The 18,538-nt window shown below is 44.9% G+C and overlaps 1 protein-coding gene across 2 annotated transcripts in view; it reads right to left on the bottom strand.

Moving 5' to 3' along the window:
• CREB3L1 (cAMP responsive element binding protein 3 like 1) overlaps nucleotides 1-2,748 on the bottom strand; it is a 46,904-nt gene extending 44,156 nt beyond the window's left edge. For both annotated transcript variants that reach the window (XM_069968219.1, XM_069968220.1), the window contains exon 1: nucleotides 2,097-2,748. In XM_069968219.1, coding sequence (XP_069824320.1) covers nucleotides 2,097-2,189 — 93 coding nt within the window. In that variant the 5' untranslated portion in view covers nucleotides 2,190-2,748. The remainder of the gene's footprint in view (nucleotides 1-2,096) is intronic.
• Nucleotides 2,749-18,538: the final 15,790 nt, after the last annotated feature.

The raw sequence follows: 18,538 nt of genomic DNA, 5'->3' as shown, positions 1-18,538 counted from the left end.
TGCAGTCACTCACCACTTTTTGGAGCCAACCTTTTCTCTTAGTAGCCACTTACCACTCTTTGCCCCTTACAGCCACTCTTTGCTCTTAGTAGCCACGTTCTACTATTTGCAGCCACTCTCCACTCTTTGGAGCCAACCTTTGCCCTTAGTAGCTACTTACCACTCTTTGTGGCCACTCTTTGCCCTTTGCAGCCACTCTTTGTTCTTAGTAGCCACTCTTTAACAGTTGCAGGCACTCTTTGCAGTCACTCACCACTCTTTAAATCAAACCTGTCCTCTTAGTACCCACTTACCACTCTCCACCTTTGGAGCCACTCTCTGCCTTTTTCAGCCACTCACCACTCTTTGCTCTTAGAAGCCACTCACCACTGTTGGTGGCCATTATTTTCCCTTTCCAGCCACCCTCTCCACTTAATAGCCACTTTTTACCCTTTGCAGCTACTCTCTGCTTTTTATATCCAGTCACCATTCTTTGGAGCTAATCTTTGCTCTAGCCATTTATCACTCCCACTAAATAGTGGCTACAAAGAGTGATAAATGGCTACTAAGAGCAAAGATTAGCTTCAAAAAGTGGTAAGTGGCTGCAAAAAGTGGCTGCAAAGAGTAAATACTCTTTGCAGCCACTTACCACTCTTTGGAGTGAACCATTGCTCCTAGTAGCCACTTATCACTCTTTGTAGCTACTATTCACCCTTTGCAGCCACTCACCACTCTTTGGAGCCAATCTTTGCTTTAAGTAGCCATTTATCACTCTTAGTAGCCACTTAACACCATTTGCAGCCAATCTTTGCTCTTAGCAGCCGCTTTCTATCCTTTGTAGCCACTCTCTGCTCTTTGCAGCCACTCACCACTCTTTGGAGCCAATCTTTGCCCTTAGTAGCCATGTATCACTCTTTGTAGCCACTATTCATCCGTTGCAGCCACTCTATGCTCTTTGGAGCCAATCTTTGCTCTTAGCAGCCGCTTTCTATCCTTTGTAGCCACTCTCTGCTCTTTGCAGCCACTCACCACTCTTTGTAGCCCATCTTTGCTCTTAGTAGCCACGTATAACTCTTTGTAGCCACTTTTTATCCTTTGCAGCCACTCTATGCTCTTTGGAGCCAATCTTTGCTCTTAGTAGCCACTCTCCTCTCTTTGCAGCCCCTTTCTTCTCTTTGTAGTCACCGTCCGCTCTTTGCAGCCACTCTTTCCTCTTTGCAGCCACTCTCCCTAATAAAATCACAAGTGCACACCAGGACCTTTCTATCTCTCCTCTAGTCTATCACGCAGAGGGACCAGGCACATGCAGTGTCAGGATCACCAACCGATGCTGCAATAAATCTACCACTATGGCTCTCAAGACGCTTCTAAGGGTGAATTTACACAGAGAGAGTTTTTGAAGCCAAAGCCAGGAACACACTATAAACAGGGAACAGGTCATAAAGGAAAAAACTGAGATTTCTCCTCTTTTCAAATCCATTCCTGGCTTTGGCTTCAAAAATCTGTCAGATAAATTACACCCTTACACACTCGGACAGTCACTCTCTATGATCGGCAGCTCTCCAGCTATTCGGACATGTTGGGATTTGTAGCAGGAGAGCCACAGGTTGTAAATGTACGGCCACCTGTCGCAACCTGATCTGCCCCCCAAAAAAAACGTCAAGCACTATCCTATCCATTATATGATTATTAATGTGGGAAAACCATCAACCCCTTGGTAACCCGGGGGATTGTAGAATGCATTGTTATAAGGAATACAATAACATAATAGGAATGTCATCTACCAAGTCCATCATCATCATCATCACTCAGCACTAACCCCATGCCTAGCGGCAATGACGGCTAGCAAACCATATCCCTGGCACAAGCTGCAGATGTAGCAGAGACGAATGTGTCATTCAAACCTTTTTGGACAAATCGTTGACGTATCTGATGATGATTTCCAGAATAGCCCAGAGCCAAGTGACAAACTCAGCTCTGCTACAACTATGGCAGGTGCAATCTAAAAGGAAAATGCATCGGTGCTCTCTTTAAGATGATCAGGTAGCTGGGACTTGTAGTCCTGCTGAGATGGGTGACCCCCCCCCGCCTCCCCTCTGTATTATCCCCCCTCTTACCACATTGCTCATAAAATCTGCCTCTGTCAAGTCCTCCAGCTCCAGGAAGGGGCTATGAAAGCTTCTCTCTTGTGTCATGGTGACACTATCCATGGTCCCAGGTTGTTGCTGTCAGCTGTCACTGGGATGGGCTGCCATTCATGAGAACAGGATCAGTCACAGGTGGCTGGATGGGAAGAAGGTGCAGAGGACCAATGCCAAGGTGTAAAGTAACCTGGTGCAAGCAGCAAAGGATGCTGGGAGGATGAGGAGAGGTGCAATCCAAGGAGGGGAAAGTCTGGGGAGTCTAGAGACCCCAGCAAAGGGCGCATGGATCAGGGGGCGCCCTAATGTCTGATGCCAATAATGATAATCAGAGGGGTAGAAGTAAGTGCACTAACAATAGGGAGGGGAAAGGGGTCACTGGGTGCAATAAAAAAAAGAGCAAGGGCTAGGGTCACGGGGTGCAAGGATGCCCGGGCAGGAATGGGGGGCAGGCTTCTTTAGTCAGTAGGGCTCAGCAGGCCCTGTATCCTCCCAGTGCATGATGCCCCCCACCGGGGAGAGGGTCTCCCGTCTTTGCTCGGCTTCTTCCTTAGTGCCGGAGATTGTGCAGCCCCGAGTCTGTGTCTCCCGGCGACTCTTCCCAGCTGTCAGCGGCAGCGAGAGCCGACAGCTGAGGCCACGCCCCCTGATGAATATTACTGCCGCGCTCTATGACACGCCCACTTTATGCATATGTAACAGATGGCATCGAAGCCACGCCCCTTTCTAAGAAGACGCGAGCCGTGAAAAGATAAGCCACGCCCCCTGTGTAGATAAGCTCTCCCCGGTGCTGCAGGCTGCGTCCTGTCAGGCGGGAATAAGATGGCTGAGGGGAAGAGGTGTGAAGCCCCCACACTGTTATAAACCCAGTCCTGGCTGACAAACCTTACCTAGAGCTGTGTGCTGAGGAGAATACACCAATGTGGAATACTTGCCTCAAAGTCACTAAAGGAGAGACGCTGAATATCAGAACTATAAGCAATAAACATGTCTTACTGTTGTTATTGAAGTTGTCGTATCCCAGTTATGGGGGCTCCCTGTTGGTCTTCAGTGTTCCCCTGTTTAGTGTCTAGACCAAGGATGGGGAACCTTCCACCCTCCAGCTGTTGCAAAACTACAATTCCCATCATGCCTGGACAGACAAAGCCTTCAGAATTGTAGTTTTGCAACAGCTGGAGGGCTGAAGATTCCCCATCCTTGGTCTAGATGTTGCAAAACTACAACTCCCATCATGCCCTGCCTGTCATTAAGTCTATGGAACGGGAGGCCACCTGTCCGAATCCACTTAAAGGAGACCTGTCACCCCCCGTGCCGGGACAGAGCCCGGCAGACCCCCCGGTGCAGACACATATACTTACCGTTTCCGAGAAGTCCCGGTCCCGGACCCCGTCCCGCCACCGAGATATCCCCGTCTGAAGCCATGCGCTCACTCACCAGAGATGAGTCCAACGTCCATAGAAAATGACTGGAGCCGTCATTCTCTATGGGCGTCGGACTCATCTCTGGTGAGCATGCACACGGCTTCGGGACGGGGTCCGGGACTTCTGGGAAGCGGTAAGTATAGGTGTCTGCACCGGGGGGTCAGCCGGGTTCTGTCCCGGCATGGAGGGTGATAGGTTCCCTTTAATGTCTCCGGGCAGAGGCCATAGTATGAACGTACCCTCAACCAGGCGGAAATTCCGAGCGGAACCCCCGCCAGGACATCGCTCAGAATCCCGCCTGCTTTAGTGTCTCAATAAAGTGTTTTGCGTGCCTCCGCCACTCCTCCGACATGTTAATTCTTAGGGAAGACTTCGGAATCCCCCGTCAAATATCATTGAGTCTATAGAACGGGTGGAGCTGAAAGCAAGGCCGCCCGGCGGAATCCGCTTGAAGTCTCTGTGCGTATTCCGCAGTGTGAACGTACCCAAACTGTTGCAGTCAGGGGCGGATTAACTTTACAATAGGCCCCGGGCTGTTGACCAAGCCTGGGCCCCCCACTCCACTGTAACTATGGCAGCACTAGCGTGGTGTCCATAGTACAGGATAGATAATGTCATGATGCCCTGATTTCTGCAAAATTGTGGTAAAAAAGCTGCGATTATTTTGCAAATCATGGCAGACCTGTAGCCAGGAGACAGTACACCACTGAAAGTATAAGTCTTTTTGGGTGGCCATGGGCCCCCCAGGAGCTCAGGGCCCCGGGCTACCGCCTGAAAAGAGCCTATTATAATCCGCTACTGGTTGCAGTTTTCCAATACCCCCCCCCATATGTCGCCTTTTAACATGTCTGGTCTGTAAGGAAAAATTGAGAGCAACGGCAACAAGATGCCTAATGTCAGTGTTGTTGTCAGTGAATAGAAACGTTAAAGGGGTATTTCAACCTAAAAAACACTTGTGGATAGGGGATAGGTGTCAAATTTAAGGGATGGTCTGACCACTGCAAACCTGTGCAATGTTAAAACCGGGGGATCAGAGACTCCCAATATCTGGCGCCCACATAGACAATGGTGCTCCATTCTCAGGTCCCCATTTTTCGAGATCGCAGAGGGTTCCAGCAGTGGCAATCCCTGCAACATGACACTTATCACTTATGTTTACAGGGAATATGCGTTTAAATTCAAATATCCCTTTAATCCAGAAACATGTACAGACTTAAAGGGGGACTCTGAAGATAAATCAAAAATTTAAGTAAAAAATTACTTAAAATCTCCAGTTTTCCAATACTTATCAGCTGCTATATGTCCTGCAGTAAGTAGTTTATTCTTTTCAGTCTGACACAGTTTTCTATTTCTTATAATGAAGCGGTTAAACTCGATGGTAATATAAAGTGTATGGTTACTAATGCCAGAAGTCTAGCCAGCAAGATGGGGGAGCTGGAGGCCTTGGTTCTGGAGGAGTCCATTGATGTGGTTGGTGTGACTGAGACATGGCTGGACTCCTCACATGACTGGGCTGTCAATATTCAGGGATTTACGTTGTTCATAAGGGATCGGGTGGGCAGAAGGGGAGGAGGAGTATGTCTGTATGTCAGAAATGATATTAAAGTGAGTGTAAAAGATGCAATAGTGGGCGATTACGGTGATGATGTGGAAGCATTATGGGTAGAACTACAGAAGAAGGTAAAGAGTGAAAAAATTATTCTTGGTGTAATCTATAGACCCCCCAACATTACTGAGGAGGTAGATGGCCAGTTGAATAGACAAATAGAGCGGGCTGCCCGGGAGGGAACAGTAGTGATAATGGGGGACCTCAACTACCCAGATATAGATTGGGGTCACGGTTCAGCTAAAACCACAAAGGGGAGGGAATTTTTTAACCTCCTGCAGGATAATTTTCTGGGCCAGTTTGTGGAGGAGCCAACTAGAAGTGATGCCTTGTTGGATCTGGTTATTTCTAACAACGCTGAGCTGGTTGGGGATGTCACTGTCCATGAACACCTGGGTAATAGTGACCACAATATAGTGACTTTTAGCTTAAAGTGTAGAAAAGAAAAACATGTTGGGAGGGCAAAAACTCTTAATTTTAAAAGTGCCAATTTCCCTGGGTTAAGGGCAGAACTTCAGGGCATAGACTGGGAGCGGCTGCTATCACATACGGATACAGCTAATAAATGGGAAATCTTCAAATCCACATTAAATAACTGTACTGCCAAATATATTCCTATGGGTAACAAATATAAATGGTTAAAATCCAATCCCACATAGCTTACAACCGAGGTTAGAGGGGCTATAAATGAGAAAAAAGGGGCATTCAAAAAATACAAATTAGAGGGGTCAGCTGTAGCATTTAAACATTACAAAGAAGTCAACACAACCTGTAAAAATGTAAAAAATTCACAATGAAAGGCAGGTAGCTATAGATAGCAAAAGAAACCCCCAAAAATTCTTCAAATATATTAATGCAAAAAAACCAAGGTCAGAGCATGTAGGACCCCTAGATAATGGTGACGGGGAATTAATAACTGGGGATCAGGAGAAAGCTGAGTTACTTAATGGGTTCTTCAGTTCTGTATATACAAAAGAGGATGGAGCTGTGGTGGGTGGGGCCAGTACTGAGGTGGGTGGGGCCAGTGCTGCTAACACATGTAATGTACTGAACTGGTTTACTATAGATATGGTCCAAGATAAATTAAACAAACTCAATGTAACCAGAGCTCCAGGGCCTGATGGATTACACCCCAGAGTTCTTAGGGAACTCAGTTCTGTAATTTCTCTACCCTTGTATGAAATATTCCGTGATTCTTTGCTTACTGGTATTGTGCCGAGGGACTGGCGTAAGGCAAATGTAATGCCGATCTTCAAAAAGGGCTCTCGAACTTCCCCAGGTAACTATAGACCCGTAAGCTTAACGTCCATTGTGGGGAAACTATTTGAGGGCCTTATAAGGGACTACATCCAGGAATATGTAGTGGCTAATAGTATTATAAGTGATAACCAGCATGGTTTTACTAAGGACAGAAGCTGCCAAACCAACCTAATATGTTTCTATGAAGAGGTAAGTAGAAGCCTGGATGGCGGCGTGGCTGTGGATATCGTGTACCTGGATTTTGCAAAAGCGTTTGACACAGTTCCTCATGGACGTCTGATGGGTAAGTTAAAGTCTATCGGTTTGGAAAATTTAATGTGTAACTGGATTGAAAACTGGCTTAATAATCGTACCCAGAGAGTGGTGGTCAATGATTCCTACTCCGAATGGTCCCCGGTAATAAGTGGTGTACCCCAAGGGTCAGTACTGGGCCCTCTTCTGTTTAACTTGTTTATTAATGATATTGAGAATGGAATTACCAGCAATGTTTCTATCTTTGCAGATGACACCAAGCTTTGTAGTACAGTACAGTCTATGGAGGATGTGCAGATGTTACAGGATGACTTAGACACACTGAGTGTTTGGGCGTCCACTTGGCAAATGAGGTTCAATGTGGATAAATGTAAAGTTATGCACCTGGGTACTAATAACCCACATGCATCATATGTCCTGGGGGGAGTTACTCTGGGAGAGTCACTGATAGAGAAGGATCTGGGTATACTTGTAGATAATAGACTACAGAACAGCACACAATGTCAGTCAGCTGCTTCTAAGGCCAGCAGGATATTGTCATGCATTAAAACAGGCATGGACTCACGGGACAGGGATATAATATTACCGCTTTATAAAGCTTTGGTGCGGCCTCATCTGGAGTATGCCGTCCAGTTTTGGAACCCGATTCATAAAAAGGATGTTCTAGAGCTGGAGAGGGTACAAAGACGGGCAACTAAACTAATAAGGGGAATGGAGCATCTTAGTTATGAGGAGAGATTAATAGAATTAAATTTGTTTAGTCTGGAGAAGAGACGTTTAAGGGGAGATATGAATAACTTATTTAAATATATAAACGGCCCCTACAAGAAATTTGGGGAAAAGATGTTCCAGGTAAAACCCCCTCAAAGGACAAGAGGGCACTGCCTCCGCCTGGAGAAAAAAAGGTTCAATCTCCGGAGGCGACAAGTCTTCTTTACCGTGAGAACTGTGATCTGTGGAACAGTCTACCACAGGATCTGGTCACAGCAACAACAGTAGAGGGCTTCAAAACCGGCCTAGACAAGTTTTTAGAGCAAAATAATATAAATGCATATGTATAGAACCTATCACCCCTCCCCCTTCCCTGTATCCATCCCCTCCTTGGTTGAACTTGATGGACATGTGTCTTTTTTCAACCGTATTAACTATGTAACAGTGCTCTCTGCTGCCACCTCTGTCCATGGCGGGAACTGTCCAGAGCAGTAGCAAATTCTCATCGTAAACCTCTCCTGCTAGCTTTGAAGAAGCAAGAGCATATGTTAATAATAGTATTATATCTTTCAATAAAATTTGGTCCCCCTGGAGACATAGTCAATATTTCCATATCTAAATGTATGTACCTCTCACAAAAGAATGTATCCTTATTGGTTATTAACCGTCTTGTTCTCGTTTTGTTTTCTGGTTAACATTCTTCTGTAGTACCTAAAATATATCCTTATTATATACAGTGCAATCATCCCTATTTATATTCATTATGCCATTTAATATGTTAATATATAAAATTCTAATAAAAAGATTGAAATAGAAAACCCCTCCTGCTGTGGACAGTTCCTGTCACAGAGGGTGGCAGCAGAGAGCACCAGGGCCGGACTGGGACTTAAAATCAGCCCTGGCAGTCAAACCCCAGCAGCCCACATACCATATCATGGATAGCCGTGTAAAATACGTGCTGGAGCAAATTCTGCTTCATTTAGCCGTGTCCCCACTACTCCCTTAAACATGTGAACCCACCATCAGCACCTAAAAGTAATGATATAACATAATCTGCTGTGGATTTGATGCGGCATATTTATGGATTAATTTCAACTGATTAAATCAGAAGCATCAAATCCGCATTGGATTAGGTGTGAACGTGCCCGTAAAGGGAACCTGTGGGGTCTATACCAGGTACAGAGCTGTAGATCCCAGCGTACAGGTCAGGGACTGGAACTTTAGTCCAGTGTAAACCTCTATAATCATTCTTTTCATTACCAGCTGAGGTGTCACCTTCTGCCCCCGCCCCTTCCTGCTCTGACTGATGGACGTATAGGGTGCTGGTGCTGCTGCTGCTGTTGTGAAACTTTAGTTGGAAATGAAAAGGACAATTATATAAGTTTAGACTGGACTAAAGGTCTATCTATCTATCTATCTATCTATCTATCTATCTATCTATCTATCTATCTATCTATCTATATATCTATCTATCTATCTATCAATCATCTATCTCAGGTATATGTAGGGCCCCAGGACAAATTTTAGGATATATAATGGTAACATAGGTAAGAATTTTCTGTGCATGATAATACTGTCATAGTTAATATCACCAGTAAGCAGTTATTATCACCATACTGTACACGTTACTGCCATACTGTTATTAAGCAAACCCACCAATATTGCCAATACTACCAGTATATAAGTAACAAATAATATCACCACACCATGACTAATACCGCTACACTGTGACTGAATACAATCCACTATATACAACACTAATATTGCCAATACTACTAGAATACTCAGGACAAGTAATACCATCACACCATGCCCACTACTCTCACCATACAGTGACTGGATACCACTATACTGTCACCAAATAACAGCCACTATATAAAGATCATAATTCTCCCAAAGCACTGACAATAGAACACAGGTGTCACACTCCGGCCCTCCAGCTGTTACATCACTACAATCCCCATCATGCCTGGACAGCTAAAGCATGACAGGAATTGTAGTTTTGCAACACAAGGAGGGACGGAGTTTGACACCCCTGATACCAAGGTAGATCCCAGCTGTGTAAAGGTTCTGCAGACCTTATAAGTGATTATAGTGCAGTTACATCCTGTGACTCACAGTAGGCGTCTTCTCTGTATGAAGAGACGTCCACTTTTTCTTCTCCATCTATCTCCGGCCATCAAGAAGGCTTCTCTGGCCATGACTCCTCTCCACGGGATCTGTCAGACAGACATTTTAGGCTTCTTGCTCCAGCAACATCCTCATCTATACATCCCTCCTTATAGAATAGCCCCCCCGCTGCACATCTTTCCATATAGAATAGCCCCCCCCACTGTACTTCCCCCCCCCCATATAGAATAACCCCCTGCTGATGTACATCCCCCATAGAGAATAGCCCCATTGCTCTACATGTACATCCCTCCCATATAGAATAGCCCCCCTGCTGTACATGTACATTCCCCCATATAGAATAACCTCCCCTGTGCAATCCCCCCTATATAGAATAGCCCCCTCTGTGCATCCCCTCCACATAGAATAGCCCCCCTGTGCAATCCCCTCCACATAGAATAGCCCCCCTGTGCAATCCCCCCATATAGAATAGCCCCCCTGTGCAATCCCCCATATAGAATAGCCCCCCTGCATAATAGCCCCCCTGTGAAATCCCCCCATATAGAATAGCCCCCCCTGCATTCCCCCAATATAGAATAGCCCCCCTGCATCCCCCCATTTGAAAAACCTCCCCCTGCACCCCCCCCATATAGCATAACTTCCCCTGTGCAATCCCCCCTATATAGAATAGCCCCCCTGCATAATAGCCCTCCCTGTGCAATCCCCCCATATAGAATAGCCCCCCCTGCATTCCCCCAATATAGAATAGCCCCCCTGCATCCCCCCATTTGAAAAACCTCCCCCTGCACCCCCCCATATAGCATAACTTCCCCCTGTGCAATCCCCCCCTATATAGAATAGCCCCCCTGCATAATAGCCCTCCCTGTGCAATCCCCCCATATAGAATAGCCCCCTGTGCAATCCCCCCCATATAGAATAGCCCCCCTGTGCAATCCCCCTATATAGAATAGCCCCCCCTGTGCAACTCCCCACATATAGAATAGCCCCCCCTGCATAATAGGCCCCCCTGTGCAATCCCCTACATATAGAATAGCCCCCCCTGCATAATAGCCACCCCTGTGCAATCCCCCATATATAATTTCCCCCCTGCGCAATCCCCTACATATAGAATAGCCCCCCTGCATAATAGCCCCCCTGTGCAATCCCCCCATATAGAATAGCCCCCCTGTGCAATTCCCCCATATAGAATAGCCCCCCTGCATAATAGCCCCCCCCTGTGCATCCCACCCATATAGAATAGCCCCCCCTGTGCAATCCCCCCCTTTCCCATAAAAAATTGCCCCCCCTGCATCCCCTCCCCTCATATAGAGTAGCCCCCCTGCCGCTGTGTGGCCACATGTGAAGTAATTAAAAAAAAACACTCACCTCACCTCGTTCCCAGCAGCTTCTTCCTCCGGATCTTTGGTGCACAGCATCTTCTTCCTGCTGCAGCAGCCGGCGGCCCCTCTCCACTCTACTCCCAGGTCCTCAGCGGCGCGTCAGGGAAGTGACGTCAGCCGCTGGGGGCCTGGCAGAGGTGCCTGCAGACGTGCCTGCGCGAGGCACGTCTGCGGCCTCAGCACTTGGGGGAGGAATTAGGCGGCCTGGAAGAGACTGAGGGAATAGCGCGGCGGCCGGTCGCGCTATTCTCTCAGTCTTAACCACCGCAGAGGGCCGGCCGCAGGCAGCACATTACCCCCAGCCCAGCCTACCCCTGAGCTCGCGGTCCCGGGGGTGGGACGGAGACACGCCACTGCAGCCCGCACCTCTCAGCCCAGCTGGCCCGCTCCTGACATGCTCCTCTTATCCAATCAACGAGGGGGCGCAGCGGCCCCACCCTCCTGCTCCACGTTGATTGGATTGGTGGAGCATGTCAGGAGCCGGTGGAAAGAGAGAAGCGGGCTGCAGTGACGGGAGTGGGCCGCAGCGATGATTTTTTTTTTAATTATGCAGCCCGGGCGGCCCACGGACTGGCAATCCAGCCAGCCCAGCGGGCATTTGCCCGGCTTGCCAGATTACCAGTCCGGGCCTGGAGAGCACTGTGTAAGACTGGAAAGAATACACCACTTCCTGCAGGACATACAGCAGCTAATAAGTTTAGGAACAGTTGAGATTTTTAAATAGTAGTAAATTACAGAAAGTAATATAGATTTGTAATTTACTTCTGTTTAAAAATCTTCCCAAACTCTTCCCAAAATCTTCCCAACTCTTCTCATACTTATCAGCTGCTGTATGTCCTGCAGGAAGTTGTGTTTTCTTTTCAGTCTGACACAGTGCTCTCTGCTGCCACCTCTGTCCATGTCAGGAACTGTCCATAACAGGAGAGGTTTTCTATAAGGATTTGTTAATGCTCTGGACAGTTCCTGTCATGGACAGAGATGTCAGCAGAGAGCACTGTGTCAGACTGGAAAGAAGATACCATTTCCTGCAAGACATACAGCAGCTGATGAGTACTGTAAGACTGGAGATTTTTAAATAGAAGTAAATTACAAGTCTATATAACTTTCTGAAACCAGATGATTAAAAGAAATTGCTCCGAAATACGTTTTTGTGAACCCACCTTTAAAGGAAAGCAGCAGCATCTGTAAGCAGAACCACTTCCATTCACTAACCGCAAGCAGAGATCTTGAGAGTTGCAGAACCTTTCATTGTACAATAATACTAACATATTCAGAGCATCTTTTCCATCTGAGCACAGGATACATGAAAGGGTTAATACAGCGCAGCGATCTGTGAGTCACTGCGCTGCTGATGTGACTAACAATATTCTGCAGATCTCATAGATCACTATCCCACTATTGCTGTCTATGGATATGATGGGCTCTACAGGCGCTGCTAACAATATATGGAGCTTTCCCACTGTGTAATATTTCATTTATAAGCAATAAAAGTTGTCATCTCAGGTTCCCCGCAGTGCCAGCCCCTACCCCCCGCCGCCAGCCGACTGGAGGAAGTACATAACCCAAACTGGTCTTCTTTCATCTTCTGCTACCAAGATGCCATTTTATCATCCCTTTCCTAATAATGTAAAGTAGTCATATATTATATGCAATGATAGAGGGAAGACGGGAGCAGAAGCAGTAGAGAGGTAGATCTTGGCCTGTGTCAAAACTACAAGTCCCAGCATGCCTTGACTTCTGCCTCAGGCAGATCCATAAGTCTGGATAAGTAGAGTTTCCCTCTGAAATTACATCTATAAACATGGCTGCCATTTTTGTTAATGAGTTCTAGGACTCTCACACTTGTCCGTAGTTGCAGCATTATGGACCTATACATTTTAATCTGTGATCCAAACCACAAAAAAAAAAAAAACAGACAGGTCCTAGTACAAACCTGCAATTGCAGCTTGGATCACTATTAGAGATGAGCGAATCGGGTTCGGGTTTGAGTCGATCCGAACCCGATCGTTCGGTATTTGGTTAGCTGGGGCTGCTGAACTTGGATAAAGCTCTAAGGTTGTCTGGAAAACATGGATACAGCCGATGACTATATCCATGTTTTCCACATAGCCTTAGAGCTTTATCCAAGTTCAGCAGCCACCGCTAATCAAATGCCGAATCTCTAATCACTATATATATATATATATATATATATATATATATATATATATGCAGTTTGTTTAGTTATACAATAAATTTTTGCTAAGAGAGTCCCCCAACAATAACTTAATCACAGAGTGTCCAGCAATCAGTTCAAATAGGTGGGGAACCTGGCAGCAAGTCTTTAGTATTCCTACAGCACACCCGCAGGTCAAGCAAGGCATTACACCATTCCTCCAGAGCTTGATCCTCCATAGTGAAAGACCCTCTTTGCGGAAGATTTATCATTTTACCAGAGCAATATAAAAAAATAAAAGCTGAGCTGTGATAGGTTGCAATAGGCAACAAGGGACATTTCTACTATTATTCTCCCCCATAGACTGAATGTCGTCACTAATAATAGCCACATTTGAGCTATTAAAGTCAATGAACATGCCATGGTATACACCATCATATGTTTCGGCCAATATCCCAATGTATATTGGTGACATCCCCTAAACAGGACGAGGTCGTCACCTAACTTACCTAAAAACACATAAAACTTAAAAATGGCTGAATAAGTCTTTTCCCCTAGTATAAGATGCATAAAATCCCTAATAATCCAGGAATTTGGGTTTCTGTCTCAGACTACGGCTCTTTCTGGAGCGGCTAAAATATTCGGAGCCTGTGGTGTAAAATACATTACGTAAAGTTTTTATCTCCCAGAAATAACATTGTATCATTCGGGGGAGGGATATTATGATGGATGCGTCTTGTCTAATGGCTCCTTTCCATGTTTAATATCATTATTATATGACGTTTTATAGAGAAGTGGACATCAGTGATGAACTTGTGAACTAACATCTGCACATTGTCTATTGGAGGGTGAAGGCGGCCATTTTGTTGTTTTTTCTAATGTACTGATATCAAATACCCCAGATCCATATCAGTTACAGTCCTTCTGGTAATATATAGACATATCAAGTTGTCCTTTAAGAAGATTCTCTTTGTTTCCCATAACAACCAATCACAGCTCAGCTTTCTTTTCTCACATTGCTCTGGTAACATAAAAGCTCTGCTGGTTGCTATGGGCCATGAAAGCTGAGCTGTGATTGGTTGCTATGGGCAACAAGGAAAATCTCACGATAAGTCAGTTTTTTTTGCCCTTAGCAATTGGTTGCTATGGGAAATCATTATATTAGATTGAGCATTGTCAGTGATTTCTAGAGCATTGATATACACTGATTCTTGTTCATGGGGTCCTGTGATTGGCCAGAGAAGAAAGGGAAAGCAAATGGAGCTTCGGGTTATACATGAGCGTTGCAGCTCCATTCATTCTCTATAGGAGCTGTAGAGACGTCCAAATGTTATACAGTAATTAGCTATTTCCAGTAGTTCTACAGAGAATGAATGGAGCAGTGAAATGCGATCTAGCCCCATAGGTCAAATCCCCCCGTGATTAGATAGCTACCCCCTAACTTTGCAAGTTGATAAAGTGGTGAATGTTTAAAGTGACTCTGTACTCACAATCTGACCCCCCCAAACCACTTGTACCTTTAGATAGCTGCTTTAAATCCAAGATCTGTCCTGGGGTACGCAGGTGATGCAGTTATTGTCATAAAACCAACTTATAATCCGGCAGCGCTGTGTCTAACGGCTGGGGCTTACATTTGTATATGCATTAGGCTGGCACCACCTCTCTGTCCTTCCTCCCCACCCTCCTCATCATTAGGAATGATCCAGGAACATTTACTGCTGTTTGAGCTTTGCACAGGTGTATTAACGATCCAGCCCATGTTCATTATACACACAGGTGGGGAATAGGAAGCAATCTGCCTGAAGCATGTCTAATGATGAGGAGGGTGGGGAGGAAGGACAGAGAGCGTGTGCCAGCCTAAAGCATATGCAAATGTAAGCCCCGGCCGTTAGACACAGCGCTGCCGGATTAAAAGTTGTTTTTATGACAATAACTGCATCCCCTGCCGAACGGACCCCAGGACAGATCTTGGATTAAAAGCAGCTATCCGAAGGTACAAGTGGTTTGGGGGGGACAGATTGTGGGTACAGAGTCACTTTAATGATCTAAGGAAAAGGAAAGTTTGGCAGAACCCATAGTCTCCTGTTTAAGTGACTGGTAGTCTTGTTGAAACCTGTCAACCATCATTAAGGTGGAGGATTGCAAGAATTTGGTGGTAAGGTGAATTCTGAGGGTGATAAACCAGGGGGGAACATGTTTTAAGCACAAAATATTGGTCAAAAAGGGGTAATTCGGCAAAAATCTTTTTCTTTCAAATCGATTGGTTTCAGACAGTTATATAGACTATGCTGTTTGTCTTGCAGGAAGAAGTATCTTCTTTCCAGTCTGACACAGTGCTTTCTGCTGACATCTCTGTCCATGACAGGAACTGGCTGGAGCAGTAAGAAATCGCCATAGAAAACCTCTCCTGTTCTGGACAGTTTCTGACATGGACAGAGGTGGCAGCAGAGAGCACTGTGTCAGACTGAAAATAAAACACGACTTCCTGCAGGACATACAGCAGCTGATAAGTATGGGAACACTTGAGATTCTTAAATAGAAATAAATTACAAATCTATATAACTTTCTGAAACCAGTTGATTTGTAAGAAAAAGATTTTCGCCAGAGAACCCTTTTAAATGTATGGCAGCCAAGAAGGGACATAAGAAAGAGAAAGGTTTATGCTTAGAAGTTGCACCAAAAATCACAAGTGCACTTTTTTATTAAATGATGTGCAATTTGACCATTTTTGTTAAAACTCTAGTTACATTTTTAAAGGGTATGCTGGAAGTTATAGCTGGAGAGCCACGGGCTGGCGACCACTGCCATAGAAGAATATGAAAGCCATCAGGACAGGAACAGCAACTTAAAGGGCATCTAATAAAGGATTTTTTTTCACAGGGTTAAATAACATCCCAATAATTCAGCATGGGGCCGGCTCTGCGAATACCTGAATTCCATTCATTCTCTGGCTGCAGGAGAAATCATCGTAATTCTTACTTACTCCATTAACAGCTGATATGTGAAAACCATTCCATATACCAACAGCCAGCCTCGGCTTAAAGGAGCTTCTAAAAAAATTTAAAAAAATATTCATGTACTGTATATATATATAACAGTTCTGTAACTTTTTTTTTTGTCTCGAATCCACCCCTCTTTCAACTTTATTTCAATGAATAGGAACATTCGTATATACATCCAAATACAAACAGAACTAATACCTTTCACAGCTGGGAGTTTGCTACAGTTGTATCCAGTCCAGTCCCTATCCTAATAGCTTGGTACAATGGGGATGTCCTTCACCTGTAATTTAGCCCCATTGTGTTGGGACTTCTTACCTATGACATCTTGGGCTATGCTTTGGCTATGATCTGCAACCTTATACAATTCCCCAATACATCTAGTCGTAGTGTAAGCCCTTCCTGCACATAGATGCAGCCCCTGTATTATCTACAATCATGGAGCCACTAAATGTATTTTCTCCTGCTGCTAAATGAGCAGTTTTTTCCCCCCATAAACAATGTCCAGTCTCTTGCAGCAGAGATCCCATATACTTCATCTCCTACTTCTAAGGATGGGCAAAAGCCTGCAATTCCATAATACTGTAATTAAAGGGACAGGCACCAATTAAAGGCTCAGAGAAAAATTACATGGATTTCAACTGCAAACACTTAGATCTGTATCTTATCCAATGCTCCACCCTTATGTAAACAGTGGAGTGTAATGTTACCTACCTGGCATCATTATTGTACAATCAGGAACCCTTCCTATGCCAGGGAATAAGACACAACTGCAACTATACTAAAACATCCTTCTTATCATTTGTTGCTGGCATTGGACACATCTTTCTGTTACAACATGTAACATTTGTTATAGGATGCTGCAATGCTCAAAGTAGCACAGCAATGGCTGCATTTCATCCAGTGTCCTGTCAATTATAAGAAAAAAAAGATGGATGCAGCCCTAGGGCTGCATGGAAAACATGCATACAGCCTATAATTAAAAGTTTTAATAAGATGGGGTCTAGGTATTTGAAGCCCCACAATCATCAGAACAGTGAGAAACATGCAGCTAAGTGCTCAATGGAATCTCTAACTTACTGCAGGAGTCCGTCTCCATAGACTTACAGTCTCCTGCAGCAAGATGGAAAAGGCAGACAGCTGAGGAGTAAAACGCTCTGCAGAGTGCTTCTCCAGGCTTCTTTTAGTCATCAGTGGGGTCCTAAACTGAAGCATGTTCATTTTTCTAATCTGGTTTTTTTTATTTCATATTTTTACCTTTATTTCATGGGGGCAGCCATCTTACCTGAGCTGTGTATAACAGCATTTAGTGATATGCTTTACAAAAAGCCTCATGGACATAGATGACAAATGTCAGGACCCGTCCAATTAACATGAATGGGAAACATTGCTGAACATACTCTGTGGCCTTTAAAGAGGTCATTTCATAGGGAGAGGGTGGCTGAGCTGCGAGCTTCATCTATTGTCTTCTCTCTCTATTAATGTGTCACTTTGCTGTAATGCTGCTTGGATGACTTTTCGTCAGATTCCTCCTTTTCTCCACAGACAGCACAGTCCCAGCTTAATTTAAGACTTAGTGGTGCGAATAAAAACTGCAGGATTTGCGGATTATTTAAATAAAATATAAATAGAAAATTAAAATAATCAAAAATAAATAAAAATCATCAAAAATAATTGGGATTTTTCTGTCCACCTCTGATTGACGAAAATGCCATACATAATAATGTAAATCTTAGATTGTGACATCACAAGGTGATGTTTCTATAGATATTATTTACAGATGTCTCAATGGAAATTTCCAGTGATGTGCATCATGGTGGAACTTCTCAGACTACCATGTGTATGAGCCTGTGTGGTTCTCTCAGACACTATTACTCATTATAGGGTTACATACATCAGCTCCACATCTGCAAGGTGCCCCTGGAAATCATCTTTCAGGGATTTTCCACATTTGCACAAACTTATTTTAAGGAATTGAACTTTTGATCCTTGGCAGATTAAGAACTAATTTCCAGGGTTACAATACATGCAATAATTACGTCTTCTAGATCAGGGGCGGACACAGACTGCAGAGGGCCCCTGTGCAAAAAATGTGTTTGGGCCCCCCATAACCTATTCGATTCTCCACCTTTCTGCCCTAAAGGCGCACACATATGTATGCCCGGGTATCCGGTACATGTGTCCTGGTTTTTCGTTAGGCCCTACAGCGCAGCACAGATGCCAGGGGGCCACTAAAGGACTGTACTGCAGTCTGTGCAGGCCCTAGTGTGGGACTGGGATACCTGTGGCCAACCAATACAACTGATCATGGGGGACACCCAAATAAAGAACCGTCAGAAGCGACGTGCTGACCTTGTACCATCCTGTACTGATGTATCTGTGACCAAAACTCCCGGAAAAACAATAACTACAACTCTCAGAATGCCTTACACTTATGAAGCTTTCAGAGAATGCTTGGAGTTGTAGTTTCCGAGATAACAACCCTTTAAGTTGTCCACCTCTTTG

The sequence above is a fragment of the Dendropsophus ebraccatus genome, chromosome 4 (genome assembly GCF_027789765.1).
Source record: "Dendropsophus ebraccatus isolate aDenEbr1 chromosome 4, aDenEbr1.pat, whole genome shotgun sequence".
Lineage (NCBI taxonomy): Eukaryota > Metazoa > Chordata > Amphibia > Anura > Hylidae > Dendropsophus > Dendropsophus ebraccatus.
Note: the sequence above shows the minus strand (reverse complement) of the source record. Positions and strands in the feature narration are given on the sequence as shown.